Here is a 19,539-nt window from a genome sequence, read left to right on the forward strand (position 1 = left end):
CTTTATATGACAATACGTGTAGGTACACTACACGAGGTAGAAAAAAAAAAGAATAAATAAAGGGTTATTTGCACAACAAAAGCACGTCTTCACACTTGGGATCGAACCAAGTCCTTACCGGGCAAGAGCCCGTGTCATTATCCAGTCGGCTATTTCGACCGAGAAGCACTTGGTCGTCTGCACTGATTTGTACTATTGATGTGCATTCCAGTTAACTGAATCTTTAGAATTGGTTCACTCAAAATATTTGTTCAAAATAATCATTCACCGAATCGTTCACTACACTTTCTTATTTATTCTTTTTTCTTAATTTCTAGTCCTCGGGGCCGCGTTCCAACATGTTTTCCAAGTGACCCTCGTTAAGCGCACCTGCGTGAAAAGTTTTTGGTCACTTTCACGTTCAAAAGGAGCTAAAACTTTTCACGCAGGTGCACTTAACGAGGGAACCACACGGACACTCCATTAGGTACACCGCCATTTTCAAGTGTACCTAATAACAGGCCACTTTATTCGGGAAATATCATGGTCAAAGGTCACAGGTGTCAAGCTCTAGTCCTCGGGGCCGCGTTCCAATATGTTTTCCAAGCTACCCTCGTTAAGTGCACCTGCGTGAAAAGTTTTAGCCACTTTCACGTTCAAAAGGAGCTAAAACTTTTCACGCAGGTGCACTTAACGAGGGAATCACACGGACACTCCATTAGGTACACTGCCATTTTCAAGTGTACCTAATAACAGGCCACTTTATTAGGGAAATATCATGGTCAAAGGTCACAGGTGTCAAGCTCTAATCCTCGGGGCCGCGTTCCAACATGTTTTCCAAGTGACCCTCGTTAAGCGCAGGTGCGTGAAAAGTTTTAGCTTCTTTCACGTTCAAAAGGAGCTAAAACTTTTCACGCAGCTGCACTTAACGAGGGAATCACACGGACACTCCATTAGGTACACCGCCATTTTCAAGTGTAACTTATTGATTTCCCTATTGATGTGGCCTGTGATTAGGTACACCTCATGGACACTACAATAGGTACAAAAGAAAGAAAAAAAGAATAAATAAATAAAGTGTAGTGAACGATTCGGTGAACTATTCTTTTGAACAAATATTTTGAGTGAACCGATTCTAAAGATTCAGTTCCTAACTGGAATGCACATCACTAGTACAAAACAGTACAGACGACAAAGGGCTCCCGGTCGAAATAGCCGACTGAATAATGACATGGGCTCTTGCTCGGTAAGGTCATGGTTCGAGCCCAGGTGTGAGGAAATACATAAACGTGTTTTTATTGTGCAATTAACCCTTTATTTATTTATTTTTTCACCTCGTGTAGTGTACCTATTGAAGTGTCCATGAGGTGTACCTACAAATATTGTCGTATAAAGCAGTCAACCAAATGTCAGATTTTTATGTTTTAATTGACAAATAAAAAAAAAAACAAGGAATAAAACACCAGTTAAGTTTTAACATAAATGTTTATTTGAAAATAATAATAATATTAAAAGTAAATTTCAAACCAGCAATCTAATGTGAAATTGCAGTAGATCTATTGGATAACACTATTTCGGCGTATATATGCATGCAGCTTGGAGAAAACGTGCATAAAAGAAGTGGTGCTTCAGAGAGTGGTTCTTTCCTTCCTTGGCAAATCGTAAATCTACATTCTGGCTTACATAGTTCAGACCAGGAGACGCAACACATTCACTGACTGATCCGTTGATGCACGTCCTTGCAGTTCACCCACTAACTCGTTCGCGAACGGGAAAGTCAGGATTCGTTCCCTTACTGGTCCGTTCACGCGATGACCTGGAAATGCAAATCACTCACTCACTGACTTGTTCACTCACAGCTCCGTTCAGTTGGTGAACGGGAAAAGCAATTCACGACTCGTTCGTGAACGGGAAGTTACGTCATTTTCTTCTTCGTTTTGATTTATGGCGTGTTGGCACCAGCTTCAATGCGCATTACCGACACCTACTGTGGTGCGTTTTCTGTCCGATGGAAATCAGAGTATGTAGTTCAACGGGAGAACCTGCATTGTTCATTTTTCACCAACGTAAAATACACAGTCAAGTCGAGACACCTTTACTGTGATAGCCACTCAGCCGCTGTCAGAACAGCAGAGCGTCTTTAAAAGTGACTTTGTTCTTAATGTTGCAATATTTTATAGACCTAGTCTAAAACAGTAAACAAAGCCATATTGATTCTTTTGGATTTTAATCACAATCACTTTCAATAGTTTATTCCTTACACTGTCTAAAACCTTTTTTCAAAAACTGTCACTTTCATTTACAAAAGAAATACAATTTAAAGAATATTTAGTATTTATTTTTATTCAATTATTCGACTCTCCATATATATATATATATATATATATATATATATATATATATATATATATATATATATAACTTTACGTCTTTTGTTGTAATAAAACTGATTTTAATATAGAAGCTGGTGTAACACTTAACAGATTTTTGTTGGTGGTGTGCCTCGAGATTTTTTCCAATGAAAAGGTGTGCCGTGAATGAAAAAAGGTTGGGAAACACTGGTCTATATGACATGATCCTTTCTATCCCTACAAGCCACATTATATAACTCTCCTATTATTTTACTAGCCAACAAAGCAGAGGCTTGATTCAAACAAGGTCATGAGAATCATTTAGTGTCTCTTTTGATCAATTGATTTGTGACACGTTCTGCTTTACGCAGCCTTTGTTGTACACTGGCTTTTCTTGAGCGTGTTTCTTTTCCTGCTCTGACTTTGCTCTTGCATGTGTCATTTGATGCATGTGCATGCTGTGTGTGCATGTGTGCATACATGTGCACTCGTGCGTGCGTCTCATGAGTGTCAGAACAGTATTATTGTAAACATGTCATTTGATGGCGAAGACTGGTTCAGGTTGTTGGCTGACTGCCTCTCTTTCATTTGGAACATAGCTGCCAACATCTGGACTATGTCAACACTCTCCGTCTGTATGTGTGTGTGTGTGCGTGTGCGTGTGCGCATGTGTGACGGTCCCCCTGGCTCGGCAACTGTCAACGATTAAATCGAGAACAGATTTGCTCAGATCAATGACAGGTTTGGTGTTAATAATTGGAGCTACAGTATATTCTGTCTCGAGTCCAGATTGCCAGTCGAGGAATCACTGAAAGAGCGCTTACAATCACTTTGCAGGCCCTGCAAAGACCCTCAACCTCAAGTATTCAATTCATGTTGTGCTTTGAAAAAAAGATCATTGAAAAGGTAATCGGGTTGCATTTCTATAGCTTTCTACTTGAAGTAGTATCCGGTGTGACACTGTAGGTTGAATCAAAGGTTATGGATTTTTTTTTTTTTTAGCACCAGACAGACAAGCCATAAAATGATTTTGGGGTTTTTTGCCCCCTAATTCAAGTACACTAAGTGTTCCCTGAATCTTATTAACTAGTTCAAGATTGAGTCTGGATCTCGATCTTATTTGTACATCCTGATTGAAAGTCATAGGCAAACAACGGAAAGTTAGACCCAGGCCGACATTGTTATTTACTTTAGACAGGGCAGGCAAGTTGTTGCCGTGGTGAGATGTTAGAATTACAAAACTCGTCACAGCTAGTATGTGGAATTTGAATCTGATCTCATTTATTTCTTTAAAGTGGAAGCAGATGCTTTAGAGTGTGAGTGGTGTTGTGTGTATGTGTGTGTGTGTGTGTGTGTGAGAGAGAGAGAGAGAGAGAGAAAGAGAGAGAGAGAGAGAGAGAGAGAGAGAGAGAGAGAGAGAGAGAGAGAGAGAGAGAGAGAGAGAACTTACTTTGAGGATTGTATTAACCTCTAATCATCCCTCCAAAGAAAGCAAGTGCAGTAAAGCCATCCTAAAACACAAAGGCACTCTTAAAGCAATGCGACAGTGAGCGCCCGGCGCGCTGTGGTTGCGCGATGGGACCAAATTAAGCTCCTTGCGCACTGAGGTCCATTTAAATTTCAGAAAGTGCATTAGGACTTTAAAAATATTTTTTAAATTTCAGCGACGGCTCTCTCACAATAATGCAACCAGCGCGGTGCAGTTGGGCGGTCGGCGGCGCGCTACGGTTGCGCGTTCGGCGGTGCGCTGCAGTCCCGCGATCGGACAAAAATGCGCAAAGGAAAAAATGCTTTAAAAAGGTGTGTGTGTGTGTGTGGGGGGGGGGGGGGGGGGGGTTGTCTTGGAATGGATTAAATTTGTTTCTATTATTTGTAATAAGAAAAATAGAATCGGAATTCGACCGATTCACTTCTCGAAGCGCCTTCTGGAACGGATTGTGGTCGAAAACCGAGGTTTGACTGTACTTGATACGTAAGGGTTTGGGCGAGGGTTAGGTCTTGGTGGGACCGCTGTTACTCACAGCTTGGGTTTAGAAACATTGTAACTCAACGGGCTTGCCATCAGAAGAATATGCAAAGCAACAGTTTTGGGGGGGAATGGAGGAATATCATGGTGGTTATCTTGTGCATGTGTATTTGGATCCAGTTGGAGTGAGCTCAGCATATTTTGGGTTTGTAGACACTCATGTTATGACTGAGCTCTGTCAAGTGCTGGACTGAGATGTGTTTGTGTTGGCTGGAAGAGGGATGGAGTCCGCTCACCTACTGCGGGCCCAAGAACTCCGCAGGGGGCCAACCAAATCCGTAGCTTCGTCTGACAGCTTAATCGGAATTTAACTTCTACCATGGACAAAAGTATAGAAACACCTGGTTATGACTGTCAGGTGGTGAAAAAGGAAGAAAGTTTGATGTTTGTCTACCTTTGCTGTATTTGTTTTTGTCCATTCATGTAGAAGGAAATTGGTGAGGTCAAAGTTGGGGATTTGACGAGAGGCCGTACTTATACATTTTAATTTTAAAAAAAGGACGTAAACAATTGTACATTAGAGGAAGTGAACATTCAGGCAGGACTGAAGTATCATGCTAACTTCCAAATGATGAATCAACTGGTTGCTTCCACAAGGACATTCTGGGCTCGATAAAGAGGTGAAGGTAAAGATCACTCATTAATTAAGTGAGCCATCATGGCTGACTAGACTCAGTTTGATGGTCACAGTCAGCTCGTACGATGTTAATTTAGTGTGCCTCGCTTGGGGGATTTGGCCTGTCTCCCACTGCGAGCTAAGCGCACTAGGAAAAAGGATACAGTCACTTCAAGTGAGTGTCTGAGGGCTTAATTGTCATTACACCCCGGTGTCTTTTCGACGGTGGAAAGACTGCTCCACTGTACATTGTTTGAGTTGATTTTGATGAGCAGTGATCCAGGGAGCTTATAAAAAGGGGGGGGGGTGTAAGCCCTGTGAAGGAGGCTCTCCATTAGATTGAATGGAACGAGAGGCCTTTGCGGAAGTTTGGACTAAAGGCTGTATTGAAATGTCACAGATAATCATTTGCTCAGATGTGAAGATGGCGCTTCCAAAGCCTCCATGGGCCATCTGCCCCACAACAAAATGTTGCTAGCACGAGGGTGGCGGGGGCGGTGGTGGCGGTGGGGGTTTCATTTGGCGCCACCACCGCAAGCTTCATCTGATCCATGTTTTTCTTTTTTCGTCTTTACTTTGCCCCTAATAACATTATTCTCCGGTCACGGTCACATGGAAAGCAGATGATCTTCAGTCGTAAAAGAAAGGGGGGAAAAAACAGTTTTGAGAAAGGAATTAAAATATCGGAGCTGCCAATGTTTTGACTTAGTGGACAAAGCCTCGAGGCGAGAAGGAGGCTTGGAGTGAGCGAGAGCAGGAAGCTGCGAGAATGTCAAACATCAGTCGGCTTTACTGACTCATGACAGGGATTAAGCATCTCCAGCATTGTTGGAGATGTTAAGGAATTATCAAACTGCCTGGGAGTGACCTACAGAGGAACTTCAAGTGTTAGCGGCATATCAATTAGCCAGACATTAGAAAGTGAAAATGACACCATGCATTTGCAAATCTCAAGACTCTGATACATGGCACAAGTTGCAAACTGCAATTATCAAATAAATGAATGTCATTGTGAATTCAACAGCTCTTAAAATTGGCTTTGCTTGTATTTCTAGAGACATTTTAAATTAGGACCATTTCTAATGATGGTATTTTATGTGCTGTGTTCACTTAATAATCGATGTAATGACATTTTAATGATCTTTTTTTTTTTTTAAACAAGACAGTGACAAGTGATCCGTTCATTCATGCGATAAAACATGCGTGCCATATACAGTATTCCTACCATTTATCTCCATGTTTTATTTGTTGTCAGTGTTTGTGTGCTGTAAAATTTCGAACACCAGCATTAATCTGTCATGTGCTGCACAGGCTGCAACTCGTCTCGGAGTAATTTACGCCGATTTTGACTATTTAATGTTCATGTCAGCTTGCGCGATGGCTGTGCGGTTATGTTTCACCGTGGGTGAGCAGTTTATTTTCGAGTAGAGCAAGGAAACCTGCTAATTTACTATCTTTCAAACAGATGTCACATGCACACAAGCATGCACCATACAGGCCTGGAGAGTTGGCGTCTCAGTTCAGAAGTTGAACGAATATTAAATTGTATACTTTTATGTGAGCATTTTTAAAATGCTGTAGAGAACAGACTTAAGGCAAAAATCCAAGACTAGCTGCCAATTATGGATGAGCTGGCTTTTTAGCTGCTCTTCATGCATAGATGTCAATCATTTTAGTAGCTAATCATTCCCCCAATATGCCTTAAAGTTTAAAATGATGACTCTTTTGGTGGAGTAGTGAACAGTATACTGTTACAAAAACTAAAAACGAGTAATAGTAAATGTATTACATTGGGCAATAAAAATCCCCATGGCTGCCATGAACAAGCCAATTGGTTTCCTTCCAGCAACCAAAGCCAAGTTTATAAAGTCAACCAAATCTTCTCAACATTTTATAGTCACAAAAGTTGTCGTATTTTGCAAGTAGGCATGTCACAGTTGCTAACATGGACTGTCAGAGACTCACATTATCTGATGCTTCTCTACTGACTTCAAGTGTGGGTATGTGTGTGTGCATGTGTGTGTGCTTCGCCTTGGAGGAATGCCATGCAGCTGGAAGCCATCATCCAACCACTTTCTGTCTTCTTCTCTCCCTCCTTCTTATTTCTCCTTCTCTTCATCTCTGCTGTCTGCTCTCAATTTCTCTGTCTGATTTTCATTCTCCACGTTTCTGTGAGCTCAGAGTTGACTTCACCTTTTTTTTTTGTTCGCCTCCCGTTTGCGTTGCCTTTCTCGCTCTTTGCAGTTCAAAGACGGATTTTCCACCAGACCTTAATCATCCAGTCTTGTCTTTCATCCAGACTGTTTCCCCATCAGCGTGCTGTTATAATATATGTTTACTTGGCCTCTGAAGTTCTCCTCATCTTGTTTGGGGCCCAGCGCACGTCATAAGTGATGGATGGCAAGCGTGTAAACATTGATTACATACTGTGCACTGAATGAAAATGTCACCGCAAAGCCAGAGAGGTGAGGAAGAACGTTTAACAACACAAACAAGTGAAAAGTGCAACGAGGATGAAACAAGACTGTGAACAATTCAGCCTTTGTCCTCGCATGCACACACATGCACGCACGCACACACGCTCACGCACGCTCATACATAATCTGTTGTGTTGGCTATGAGGGAAGTGAAAGTTTATTGGAAGTTAAAGAGGAGAAACAACCAGGCAGTTAATTTAAGAAGGGCGAGACTCCTCATTCTCCCCTGCAGTCTTGCCAAAGTTCCCTTTTCTCTGCCAATCCATCTTTTGCAAGATTAATAGCACAACAGAATGTACAAACATTTATTCTATGAACACCGGAAGCCTTAAAATGAAGTTTGTTTTATTGACCCCCCCCTGCAGCATTTACATTTTAATGCAGAAACCCCATCATGGTGTCAAGAGAGGTCCACTACTTCTGGCTATGGATAAACATGATTCAACGGACTTGTTTTATAATATTCATCATCAGTCGTGTACTGGAAGTGGACCCATCAGGTTCGATGCAAAACACAATTTCCCTACTCCCGACTAAAAAAAAATATCTAGTTGGATATTCCTCAGGCATCAGTCAATTATTTACTGCAAATGTACGTGCGCTGAAACATTTTCTAAACAAGACTATTTGGTTCCAACGATAAGATCATATGAACTGAAATTGCTAACTGAGTTTAGAATGACATTGAATCCACCATTTCTATACATGCCGGACTGAGCATTTGTCAATATTTAAGCTGACATATTAAGACAAACATTCATTCATTTTGTATTGGTTCTTCTGTGAAAACCCAAAACTACTAAATATTTGTCAGATTGTTCAGTCTCCATTCGAAATATGTTAAATTGTAAAAACACAGGGGGCCCGAGGCTGTTGTTTCCTGCACTTCCTTTATCTTCAAGTCTTCACTTCATGGGTTTGCACTACACACACACACACAAACACACACACACACACACACACACACACACACACACACACACACACAAACACACACACACACACTAAAAAAAAAAAAAACTCAGTTCCATGAGGTTATAATGTGCTCCAATTGTGGCTCAGTATTGCCATTGCCGTTTTCTCACATGAAAGTGATTTTGTTCTCTGCCTGCAACATCGGAAGTGCTCGCCAGGTTTGTAGGTGGAACGTTACTGCTCTCTGTGGTGAAAGTATGGGATTTCACCCATAAAGACATCCAGCAGGAGTTGGCTAAAGACAGATCACATTCTGTACTGTTACTGAGTTCAGACAAAATGACAGACTACACACTGGCCTGGTTCCCAGTCAATCACAGGGCAGAGACAAACAGCCAGGCACACTCATAAAATTTAAATGCAGTACGAGTAGTTAAAAAGCTGTTTAAATGATGTTTATCACAAAATAAAATATCACAATTTACTTTGACAAATTTTTCTAATTTTCCTCAAAATGTGTACCAACAAAATATGGTAACCTGAGTGAATCTGGCACCAACCCCATGCGAAATATTGAGAAAAGTCTGCTGCGTTTCTGCTGTAATAAAAAAAAATAAAAAATTGTGCTGCTACTCTTTTAGAGGTATTAGAGATGCATTTTTGGGTGATCTAGAATTCACCCACCCTCCCAAATGGACCTGAAACGGTACCATTCGTTTGTCATTCTTTTGTGATGGTCCATGCTGCAAAACATTGTGCTACTAGTTTTATAGGTATTATGTGTTTTAATTTCTCGCGATGACATCACCCAACCCCAATCGAAAAGCTCTTTTGAATATTTTTACCACACAAACCAACAGAAATTAAGCACAACCACAACAACTTCCCTCAAATTTTGCATGGGTTGGAGGAGCAGCTTCACGCAAGTAACATAGCAACGATTAGGTTATGCCAATCAGTTTGTGTAGTTGGCCCAAAAAAGAGAGAGACACTTGCACATTCTTCTGCTCCATCCTTGTTTTGGCTGTATAACAAGCATAAAGGTTGGAAACTAATTTGACATTTGATTAGAAAAAGTCCAGAAAGCCCAAGTGCAAATGCATCAAGAATTTTTCAGTGTTCAGAAAGAGGCTCAGAAAAAGGGGCAAATAGTACAAGTTGCACACAAACACACACAGATGGAGATGTGGCTGGGCGTCTAGCCAGAGAGAAGGAAACTCACATTCTTGTGATGGGGAGTCATCCAGTATCAGGTTCCATAGACTCTGACTGAAGCTGGAACACACACACACACACGCACATAGGCTCATGGCTCTCGCACACACACTGAAAAGAATCACAGGGCACACATTTTTGTGGTCCAAAGAAAGCTGTCTGCAAGAAAAAAAAAATAGTGCCTCCAGTCCACTAATCTTGTCAGGGCTTTTCTTAAGTGTCTGTTATTTGCACGGCTTCACTGATTTTATTTGCAATATTGAGAAAAGGACATAGATGTAAGTGTTAAAGTATGAGGTCATCGGCCCAGGTAAAGAGATGAGAAGGTGAAATAAATATGACACTTCCTGTTTTGTTCACCAGATGTCAGCATCAGCCAATACTGATGCTACCCGTGATTTTATGAGAAGGTGTTTTTTTTCTTCTGGTAACATGTTACAATGCTGGAGAAAATTAATTCCTATTTTATTGTTGATCTCAGTGTTTGATAGTGCAAGATTTTGTTGACGTAACCTTTTAAGGCAGTTGTGGGGAAAATGAAAATAAAAACAATTTAATAATAAAAGGTGACCAAGGCTTAGGTGTGAGTCTTCAAGTAAATCATTTTCAGAATCTCAAAAAGGATACCCGTTTCTAAAAAAAAAAAAAAAAAGCATGCCCACGAGCAACCCTTATGAGGATAAGCGGTTCGGAAGATTAATTAAATTATATCGACATGATAAACACACCCAGCAATAAAACCATTTACAAAGTTAGAGTTATCAGAAGGTAAAAGTGGACCAAAAGTTGACACAGCCCTGTTTGGTTTTTATCATTTAATAAGAAAAATGAGACCTGGATAAAAACGTTTTTCATACAAATGCAAACTGAAAAACAAGTAATTTGCCATCCTTTGCACTGCCTACGATCAAACCCCAGATAAAGTTCCGTATTTTGTGTTGACTTTTCTTCACAGTAACACGGTCAAACTTTACACGTCAGAGTCCGCAAAGAGGTTCCAAAGGACTACTAAGACTGAAAGAACTTGGGTTGGAATCCCACTATGAACAAAAATGTGGTAGAAATAAAAAGGTAATCATTTGTGGAGATGTTTTTCACTCCAGCACATGACTGCATATGCATGATGTGGTTCATTTGCATACATGCAAAACAAAGTTTGCATACATCAGAACGGGAGTTGAAATTTCACCAATGAGTATAAATCATTCCATTTCAATCATCCCTTGTCAGAAGAAAGCTTTCGAGGAAAATACTAACGTAGGTGTAGTTTATGCTTGTATGACAGCTAACAGAATAATGTAAAGCATATAAACAAAAGCGAATGTAAGACAACTAAAGCTATTTGCATATCAGAGAATTTTTACAAGAATTTTCTTGAACATGGGTTGGGCAGAGATAATAAAAGATTGTTTTGGAGAGGGAGCAAAAAGAGGTGGAGCAAGATTGGAAGGGATTAGTGGCGACGTACAGTTGGCAAGCCATGCCAAGTCAACTCAAAACCATTTAAACATATGCCGAGGTCACGTTTTACAAAGGTAAGAGGATCGTGTATATTTATTCATTTATTCATATATATATTCGTATCATATATATATATATATATATATATATATATATATATATATATATATATATATAAATGTCAGCCTTGCCAAAATATTTACCAGGGATATATTTTTTTACCTTTGATGTGGTAAATTAGGCAGCAGAATATTCTCATTATATTATACACAAGTTATAATTATTAAAGCCATCCTTTCTGACAGTGGTAAAAAAAGCGCATTCTCGAATTATGAATAGTGCATGCGTATGAGATTGAGTATTTGTAAAAAGAAATTATACTGATCTGTTTCCTGAGGATATTGATAGGATGATCAAGATCTTTGTACGAGCTGTGCATTGCCAGATGTGCGTGTACCCAAAGCCTCAGTGATGAGAATTGAGCAAAGTCCAATTATGAATTGTTGCTGCAGGAATTGCAACCCTTGATGGCACAACTTGACCTGAAGTGTGAGAATGACAAGCAAGCTGTCCAGCCAGCGGCACAAGTCACGTGCCTCAGGCGGGCCAAGGCTCGCTTCTTGAAGGGGGTCTCCTATTTCTCCGGAGATATGGCGATTTTTGCAAAGTGGATGGAAAGTAAGTTTTCATTAATAGCCGACACCTACATAGTTATTTTGATGCCCTCTCAGGGCGCAGTCTACAGCTGGGACATGTTCCAGCTCCCTGCTAGACGCACACTTTCTCCTGCTTCTGTTAGAATTTAGCTGACTTTGCATTTCGATGTTTATCAACATCAATAAATTCCTTGCCTGCTTAAATTGTCTATTAGTTTCAATGAGAAAATAAAAGATATTCGAAAAGGTGCCCTGCAACTGAGTATCAACCAGGATACGCTCAAGCTCACCCGTGACACTCGCACTGAGATAGGAGTGTTCCATGGAGCATTAAAATGTTGAGGCAGACAGAAGATAACATTGACACGCTATCTTCTTTATTTTTCTTCTAGAACAGTTTTTCTTGCTCCAGTTGCTGGACTGGGTCTTGCGTGGGGCCGCCCAGGTTATGTTTGTTAACAACCCATTGAGTGGCCTCATTATCTTTGCGGGGCTCATCCTGCAGAACTACTGGTGGGCATTGAACGGATTTGTGGGGACTCTCTTTGCCACCATTTCAGCCCTCATTCTTCGACAGAACAGGTTAGTCATTCATTTTTCGTTATTATAATAGTGGTGTGAGCTTTTGATTTCTTAACAATAAGCAAAGGCGTGTAGATAAAAACTCCTATTGTGAGCAGTGGTTAGAACAAGCCCAGGCAAAATACAGCCCGCGGGCCATATCCGGCCCTTTGTGCGTCTCTGTCCAGCCCGCAATCATAAATTACATTTGATTACAACTTAGTAAATAAAAAAAAATCTGTGTCGTACATGCAATACAACTGTTCTGCTTTTATTTTGAAAGAACTGTCGTGTAGCGTGCGTGCATGTAAGCTGTGCATGTCGGTCAGTGGTTCTTAACCTGGGTTCGATCGAACCCCAGGGGTTCGGTGAGACGGCTTCAGGGGTTCGGCAGAGCTGGTATGTCATGGCTGAACACATCCCCCCCCCCCCCCACACACCCGCCCCCCACACACCCCCGTTCGGTGAATGCACATATGAACCTGATGGGGTTCGGTACCTCCAAAAAGGTTAAGAACCACTGGTGTAGGTGAACAGCGCGAAGTAATGCTGCCCTCAAAATGTGTGCTGACGCAAAGAAAAGAAAAGTTGACAAGGAGTGCCAAATATATCTGTCTGATAAACAGCGCGCAACAGAGGCTGATGCATTGCTAGCAAAACTGCAAGCCCAACAAGGACTTTTTATCAAACTTCACACCGAGATGCAGCGGCTTTGTCATTTGAGGAAAAGTTAAAGAAGTTAAGAATAAATTGTACTGATTAATGATTGTTTTTTATTTGACCTATACACCACAATTTCACATAGCTTAATATAAATATAAACAGAATAATTGTATTCTTCTAATTACCAGTACCAGCTATTTGAAATAAATAATTGAGTGCATTTTACAATGGAAGAAAATTGAGCAGGTTTAAGTTATCGTAGGTGTGGCCCTCTGACACAACTCAGGTTTTTCATGTGGCCCCTTGGAAAAATGAATTGCCCACCCCTGGGTTAGAAAATATCCTAAATCGTTTGGGCTGTCATGATTTTTTTCAGAGGTGCAATTGCTGCGGGACTGTATGGCTACAATGGTATCCTCGTGGGCTTGTTGATGGCTGTCTTCTCCAATGCTGGAAACTGGTACTGGTGGCTCTTGCTGCCTAACATCTTCTTGTCCATGATGTGGTAAGATGTTACGATTGGAGTCATATTTAACGAATTTGTCAAAATAAAATCAATAACATTAACCATGTTAATGAAAAAAACAAAACAAAGACATGAATATCTCAAGAGAATAATGTATCTTAATCAGCCACCTGTCATGGAATGAAGCAGGGCAAAGCTTGAACCAAGGTTTATTGAAGGGAAAGGGGAACAGGAGAACAGGGACCAACACGGTCAACAGACAGGTAGTATAGCGGACAGCAACGGGGAAAGACGACAGGAGCAAAAACAGATGTGAACTTAGAGTATCCGTCCGCCCGCCCATCCATGCATCCATCCATGCATCCATCCATGCATCCATCCATGCATCCATCCATGCATCCATCCATGCATCCATCCATGCATCCATCCATGCATCCATCCATGCATCCATCCATGCATCCATCCATCCATCCATCCATCCATCCATCCATCCATCCATCCATCCATCCATCCATCCATCCATCCATCCATCCATCCATCCATCCATCCATCCATCCATCCATCCATCCATCCATCCATCCATAACAACTTGGGTCCTAGGATCATTAGGACACGCAAACCCCTCCATCACGATAAAGTGATGACTCACGAAGGGGGAACTCAGAGTAACCAGAGTAAACAGAGACAGCGTGAACAGAGACAATGTAAACAACGTGAACAGAGACAGCGTAAACAAATCATCACATAGAGTCGCACGGGCAAGGCTTAATTAAATACACGAGGGATAATGAAGAGCGGGTGACAGTAATTGCGTGCTTAATGGAGACGCACAAGCAAGAAGCGGTGAGAACAAAGATGCGGGACAGAAACGTGACCAGATAAACACAGAATGTGTGCGGCAGAAACGCCCATTCGCTGGGTAATTGGAATGACTGGGAGCACGGATGTGGCCTCACCAAAATGTAGTCAAACCAGTTGTGGCAAGGTGTGAAAAAATGGGATGGTAATAGTCAGCTCATTGAAGTCACTAAATTGACCTTAGGTGTTCAATTGTCAGAGTGACAATTATCTTTATGGCTGAGTATGCAAAAACACACGAGGAATTTCGAAGTTTCACTTATTCTAATATTGGAGCAACAACTAGAACAAAAGGAACATAGAAGGGGAGTCATACGTATAATATCATAATGCGGAAGTATCGAAAAGGGAAAGCTGTCTAGAGTTTAGAGCAAAATAAAGCCAGCAGTATCGTAGTCGATATGGCCACAGCATGTGCCATGCAATTAAATGGCCGACGGCTCACGCAAAGCCAGCTGGAACAGGCTATGGTGCCTGAATCCTAATGAGGACAAATACTATAGCGAACGGATTGGTAGCTCGGCAAGTCTTGGTACATGTCAACCAAATAGTTAGCCAGATCCCATAATTGATTATGACATCTATCAGAGGTTTACAGATTTGGCTTTGTTTCAGCCCAGTCGTGTCCAGTGCCTTGGCGTCCATTAACAGTCGTTGGGATCTGCCAGTCTTCACACTGCCATTCAACATTCTGGTGTGCCTCCACATAGTGGCCACAGGTCACTACAACCACCACTTTCCTCAAGTCCTCATCCAACCACGCACCGAGCTGCCTAATATCACCTGGGAGGAAATCGACGTTGCCAAGGTCAGACGCTTGCATGTGTTGAACACAACCAATTTATGGCAATGTAAGAAATCAACCGTCCTTGGTAGGCTCTTAAGCACATTGATTCAAAGAGGTCCAAAGTTTTCGTTCCAGGCTTCCGAGGTCCAGGTTGTTTTTGTTAACATGCGGGAATCAATGTCCCCTCAGCTGTTCATGTCGGTGCCTGTGGGAGTTGGCCAGGTCTACGGCTGTGACAACCCTTGGACAGGAGGCATCTTCATCATCTCACTCTTTATCTCCTCCCCCATCACGTGCGCTCACGCCGTCCTCGGATCGACAATCGGCATGCTTACAGGTAGGTCCGCTAAATAAATGTCATGTATTAAAACCCTGTCTCCCAAGATGATATTGAGCTAGCTGTTGTGAGTGACCCAAATATATGTTGTTGATCTCTATTTGTATTTTGCTGCGCAGGCCTGGCTTTGGCAGCTCCGTTTGGCGCAATTTATTTTGGACTGTGGGGATACAACTGCGTGCTGGCATGCATTGCCATTGGCGGAATGTTTTATGCGCTCACTTGGCAAGTGCATCTGCTTGCTATCACTTGCGGTGAGTTGGCATCACAATCATTGTTTGAGGTTTTAATGAATGTCATTATTTATCATCTTCTCTTTTCTGCTCTGTAGGGTTTTATTGTGCATACCTGGGCTCTGCCATTGCCAACATCATGTCAGTGGTATGTTTTCCAAACCATAAATCAGTATTATGTTAACCCCATCCATCCACATTGCATTGGTATGAACTGCAATTTTATATTTTTCTTTACAGTTTGGTCTCCCAGCCTGCACGTGGCCCTTCTGTCTCTCTGCACTTACATTTTTGCTCATCACCACAGAAACCAATAAGATCTTTAAGCTGCCACTAGCCAAAGTCACCTACCCAGAGAAAAATCTGTGCTATTTCTGGAAAATGAAGAAGCAGGAGAAGCAGAAGAAGATGGAGGAAGAGCAGAAGAAGAAGGAGCAGAGAGCTAATGTTGATGTGATAATAATGAATGTGAAAGAAGAGCTGAGGCTCAACCTCAGTGCCATGGAGGAAGCCAACATGACACAAATTGTCACAGGGCCCCAAACAGAGACAGAGCAAAGTAACACTGGGGAGGAAACAACTACAGAGGACAACCAGACACATGAAATGCTTACAGATTATGTATGAAAGAGAAATGGAGTAACAGAGAAAAAACGAAGCTGTGAAAAGTTTGATATATTTTTTTATTCTACCATGTTGTATACCAAAATCCTCACCAAATTTGAGTCTAACAACTCACTCTTTAGCAATGTCGCCAATTGACAATAAAGCTGACTTTGACTTTGAAATTCCCTTATTGGTGCCAAAAACACTTAAGTTTTGTTAAATATCAATCTTACACTCTCATACTCATCACTAGGAGTTCTGGTTTGACAAGCCTCACCATGGTCAACAAAGAAATTGCGTGCAGACAGGACAAGTCTGAGTGTTGTCACCGTGTCACCAGCATTGCCGCAAGGATTGGAATGGTTGCGGGGTCAGCCCAACAGTGTACAGTCGTTACATCACACACTGCATGAAATTAGTCTGCATGGTTGTCATCCCAGAAGGAAACCACCCGTAAAGACAATGCAAGGCATTGCAGGTTGCTGAAGATAAGCAGACTAAGGAGTCAGACATGTATTACTGGAATCATGTCTCATGGTTTGATGAGATAAACTTATATGGTCACGATGCGGTACAGACTGTGTTTAGCAGGTGGCGTGATTATTTGGCATTGGAGCGGGAGCTACAGTAGAGCATTGAAGGAACCAACCTGTGAAGCTCTCACCCAAGTGGACCAACGGAAATCCCACATTAGGCCTTGATGGGGACAGGGAGCTACATGGTAAATTTTGATGAATAGCGGGCGTTCCCTTTTTTATGTCTGTGTGACATTTGATTATGAGTGAAGTAGGTTGTCATTATTAGACTCTCATATTGCCCGAGTTAACATTTTACAGAATCCCATTTTGTGATAAATGTTGCCTACTCAGCATCTATTGCACCCTGGCCATTCTGGAAGGCGATACCCCCATTAGTCATCCCTTCTCATTTGCACTAATTTAGTTCAAACAGACTTTGGTCTTTCTTTGGGCTTCTGCAATATTAACAAACATAAATATGAAGTAAGATACTATTACATATACTAAGCTGCAGGGAAGCACGTCACTCGTGGAGCGCTGCTGGTGTGACTTGCCCTTTGGATAACATAGTTGAAATATTTGCCGACGAACAATGTGACTAAATGGTGTCAGCAAAGATAAAGTGAAGAGCTGAACCGTGGCGTCAAAAGATTTCTTAGCACAGAGATTGTCCTCTGAGCAAGAGAGATATGAGGAATGGTCACATTATGACACAAAATGAGTTTGTGATGCTACAAAAGGAATGATGAGTGACAACAGACAACTTCAATTTAGTACCGCATCATTACAAATTCAAGTTTTGATTTGATTGCTTCAGTCACACATACTGCATTACAGAATTTATTGCACTACACTATTTAATATATTTGACATTATCTAAATTGCATGCGTGTAAGCTGTACAATATATTTAATGTACAGTAGCCTGGTTGGGGAAACATGATCTGAAATTTCAAAAAATAGAATTTAAAATACTCAATAACATGTGCCAGGGACCTTTATTTACTGTATTGGTCTGAAACTCCTCATTTGAGTAACATGACTTAAGAAACTAAAGTGAATTTATAGCATAGAATTAGCAACTACATGAAATATAGCCACATGATATTTAGGGCAATAGTGTGTGGGCACTTGACCTGAACTTCTCATTGTAAAGAAGCATTTTACAGTATATTTAAGAGGTACATCTTATCAGATTTTGCTTATGACATTGTTCTTCATTACCTCACAGCTCTTCCACTGCACGTGTTGACACCTTTGCCACTGCACGTGTTGCCAGGTTTGCTTTGGTAGTTAAAAGGGCAACTGGATATTTTCTGCTGTCTAAACGTGTAGGGAAATAGGAGGGACACACGTTAAACTGCTGTGGTTTTTCACAGAAGAAAAAATTACTCTTCAATTTCAAAGAATACTTCAGGTTTCAATGATAAAATAAAAATCAAAGTTTACAGTTTTATTCTTTCAGTTTTGTAACATTGGACTTTGCCCACAGATGTGGGAACACTGCTTGAAAAATGAAACTGATCTCTCCATTTCAGCATCCTTGAGTTGTTTGGACTACAAAAGTCTCTCAGAGTAATAAATATGGCAGATTTGCAAAAGCGTTTGGCCGCACCCATTACCTTATTTGGTAGTCCCACCCACACGTAATAGATAAAAATGCGTAATAGAAAATGTAGAAAACTGAACGGGGTAAAAAAAAAAAATATATAGCCCACAAACAGATCATAAAAGCCTCAAAGATGAGCTCATGACTGACCAAAACACAAGTAACAGTTAATTAATCGCAACTTCATTAATCGTTGACATTTTCACTTCATTTTCTTATGTATACTCTATACCCTATAATTAGACTTAAGTTTCATGCAAATGAGAATAATAGCAAACAATGTCTGTAATAGCTTTGGGTTATATGAATCTATGACTTTGAGTTTTCCATGAAAATTAAATTTACATCCATAATGACTCTACTGATGACAAAATGTCAGACACTGATGTTTGAGTCTTTGAAGTTGAGACCTTGGGTAATTGACAAATGAAGAAAAAAATAAAAATAAATTGAGGCTGCTCCGCCCACCGCCCACTCAATGTAGGACAGCTAGATGCAAATTACTGTTGCCTGCATGGAAACCTCCTCGGATCAAGATAAGAGTCTTCTGACCCAGTCATCACTCATCATTACAAAACATGTCAAAATAGTAGATAGCACCCCCGGGTGTATCTGCACAGTGACAAGAGTATACATTAGTACAATTAGACTGAAAATACAGCAGACAAAATGTGCTTGAAATGTTGACTTTCATTAAATTGAAGAGGTTACACAAATGTGGCATTTATTGTTTATAAAGCATGGCACGTCATCATCAAAAATTAAAAACAGTGAGCATCTTAACATTTCTCCAAGTTATTATAAATCTTTTGTATGACAAAATCATAAGTGTCCCAGATGTAGATTTTGACAAGGACAGACCTACCTTGAGTTGAGAGGATTTCTGTTGAAGTTGTGAAATGGACACCCTTAAAAATGCCGAGTTAATAACAACCCAACTTAGGTGAAAAAGTGGACTGACCCAGGACATTCAAATTCAAATTGACATTATTGACAATTAATATTTTCATAATACAGAGTATAGTTTAACAGTCCACAGACGTTGAACTACAATAAGTGCAATGCATAATAAAGTTTAGATACATGCATGCTATAATCAGTTTTGGAAAAGTAGAACAGTTTCGTTAACTAAAATAACCTCAGTCAACACTTATGAAAGGCTACGCCTCATGACGATATCTCATTTCCTGTCTCATACCAAATTGT

General features: G+C 40.8%; 1 protein-coding gene across 1 annotated transcript; it reads left to right on the forward strand.

The window, feature by feature from the left end:
• Window positions 1-10,958: 10,958 nt before the first annotated feature.
• On the forward strand, window positions 10,959-16,389 carry slc14a2 (solute carrier family 14 member 2). The gene is made up of 9 exons (XM_088375402.1): window positions 10,959-11,114; window positions 11,553-11,718; window positions 12,089-12,278; window positions 13,297-13,425; window positions 14,860-15,052; window positions 15,221-15,368; window positions 15,488-15,622; window positions 15,700-15,749; window positions 15,842-16,389. The coding sequence occupies exons 1-9, from the start codon at window positions 11,091-11,093 to the stop codon at window positions 16,226-16,228; spliced, it is 1,422 nt and encodes a 473-aa protein (XP_088231528.1). The 5' UTR covers window positions 10,959-11,090; the 3' UTR covers window positions 16,229-16,389.
• Window positions 16,390-19,539: the final 3,150 nt, after the last annotated feature.

This window comes from Syngnathus floridae, chromosome 5 (assembly GCF_059516105.1).
Source record: "Syngnathus floridae isolate MCC-2025c chromosome 5, RoL_Sflo_1.0, whole genome shotgun sequence".
Taxonomy (NCBI): Eukaryota; Metazoa; Chordata; class Actinopteri; order Syngnathiformes; family Syngnathidae; genus Syngnathus; species Syngnathus floridae.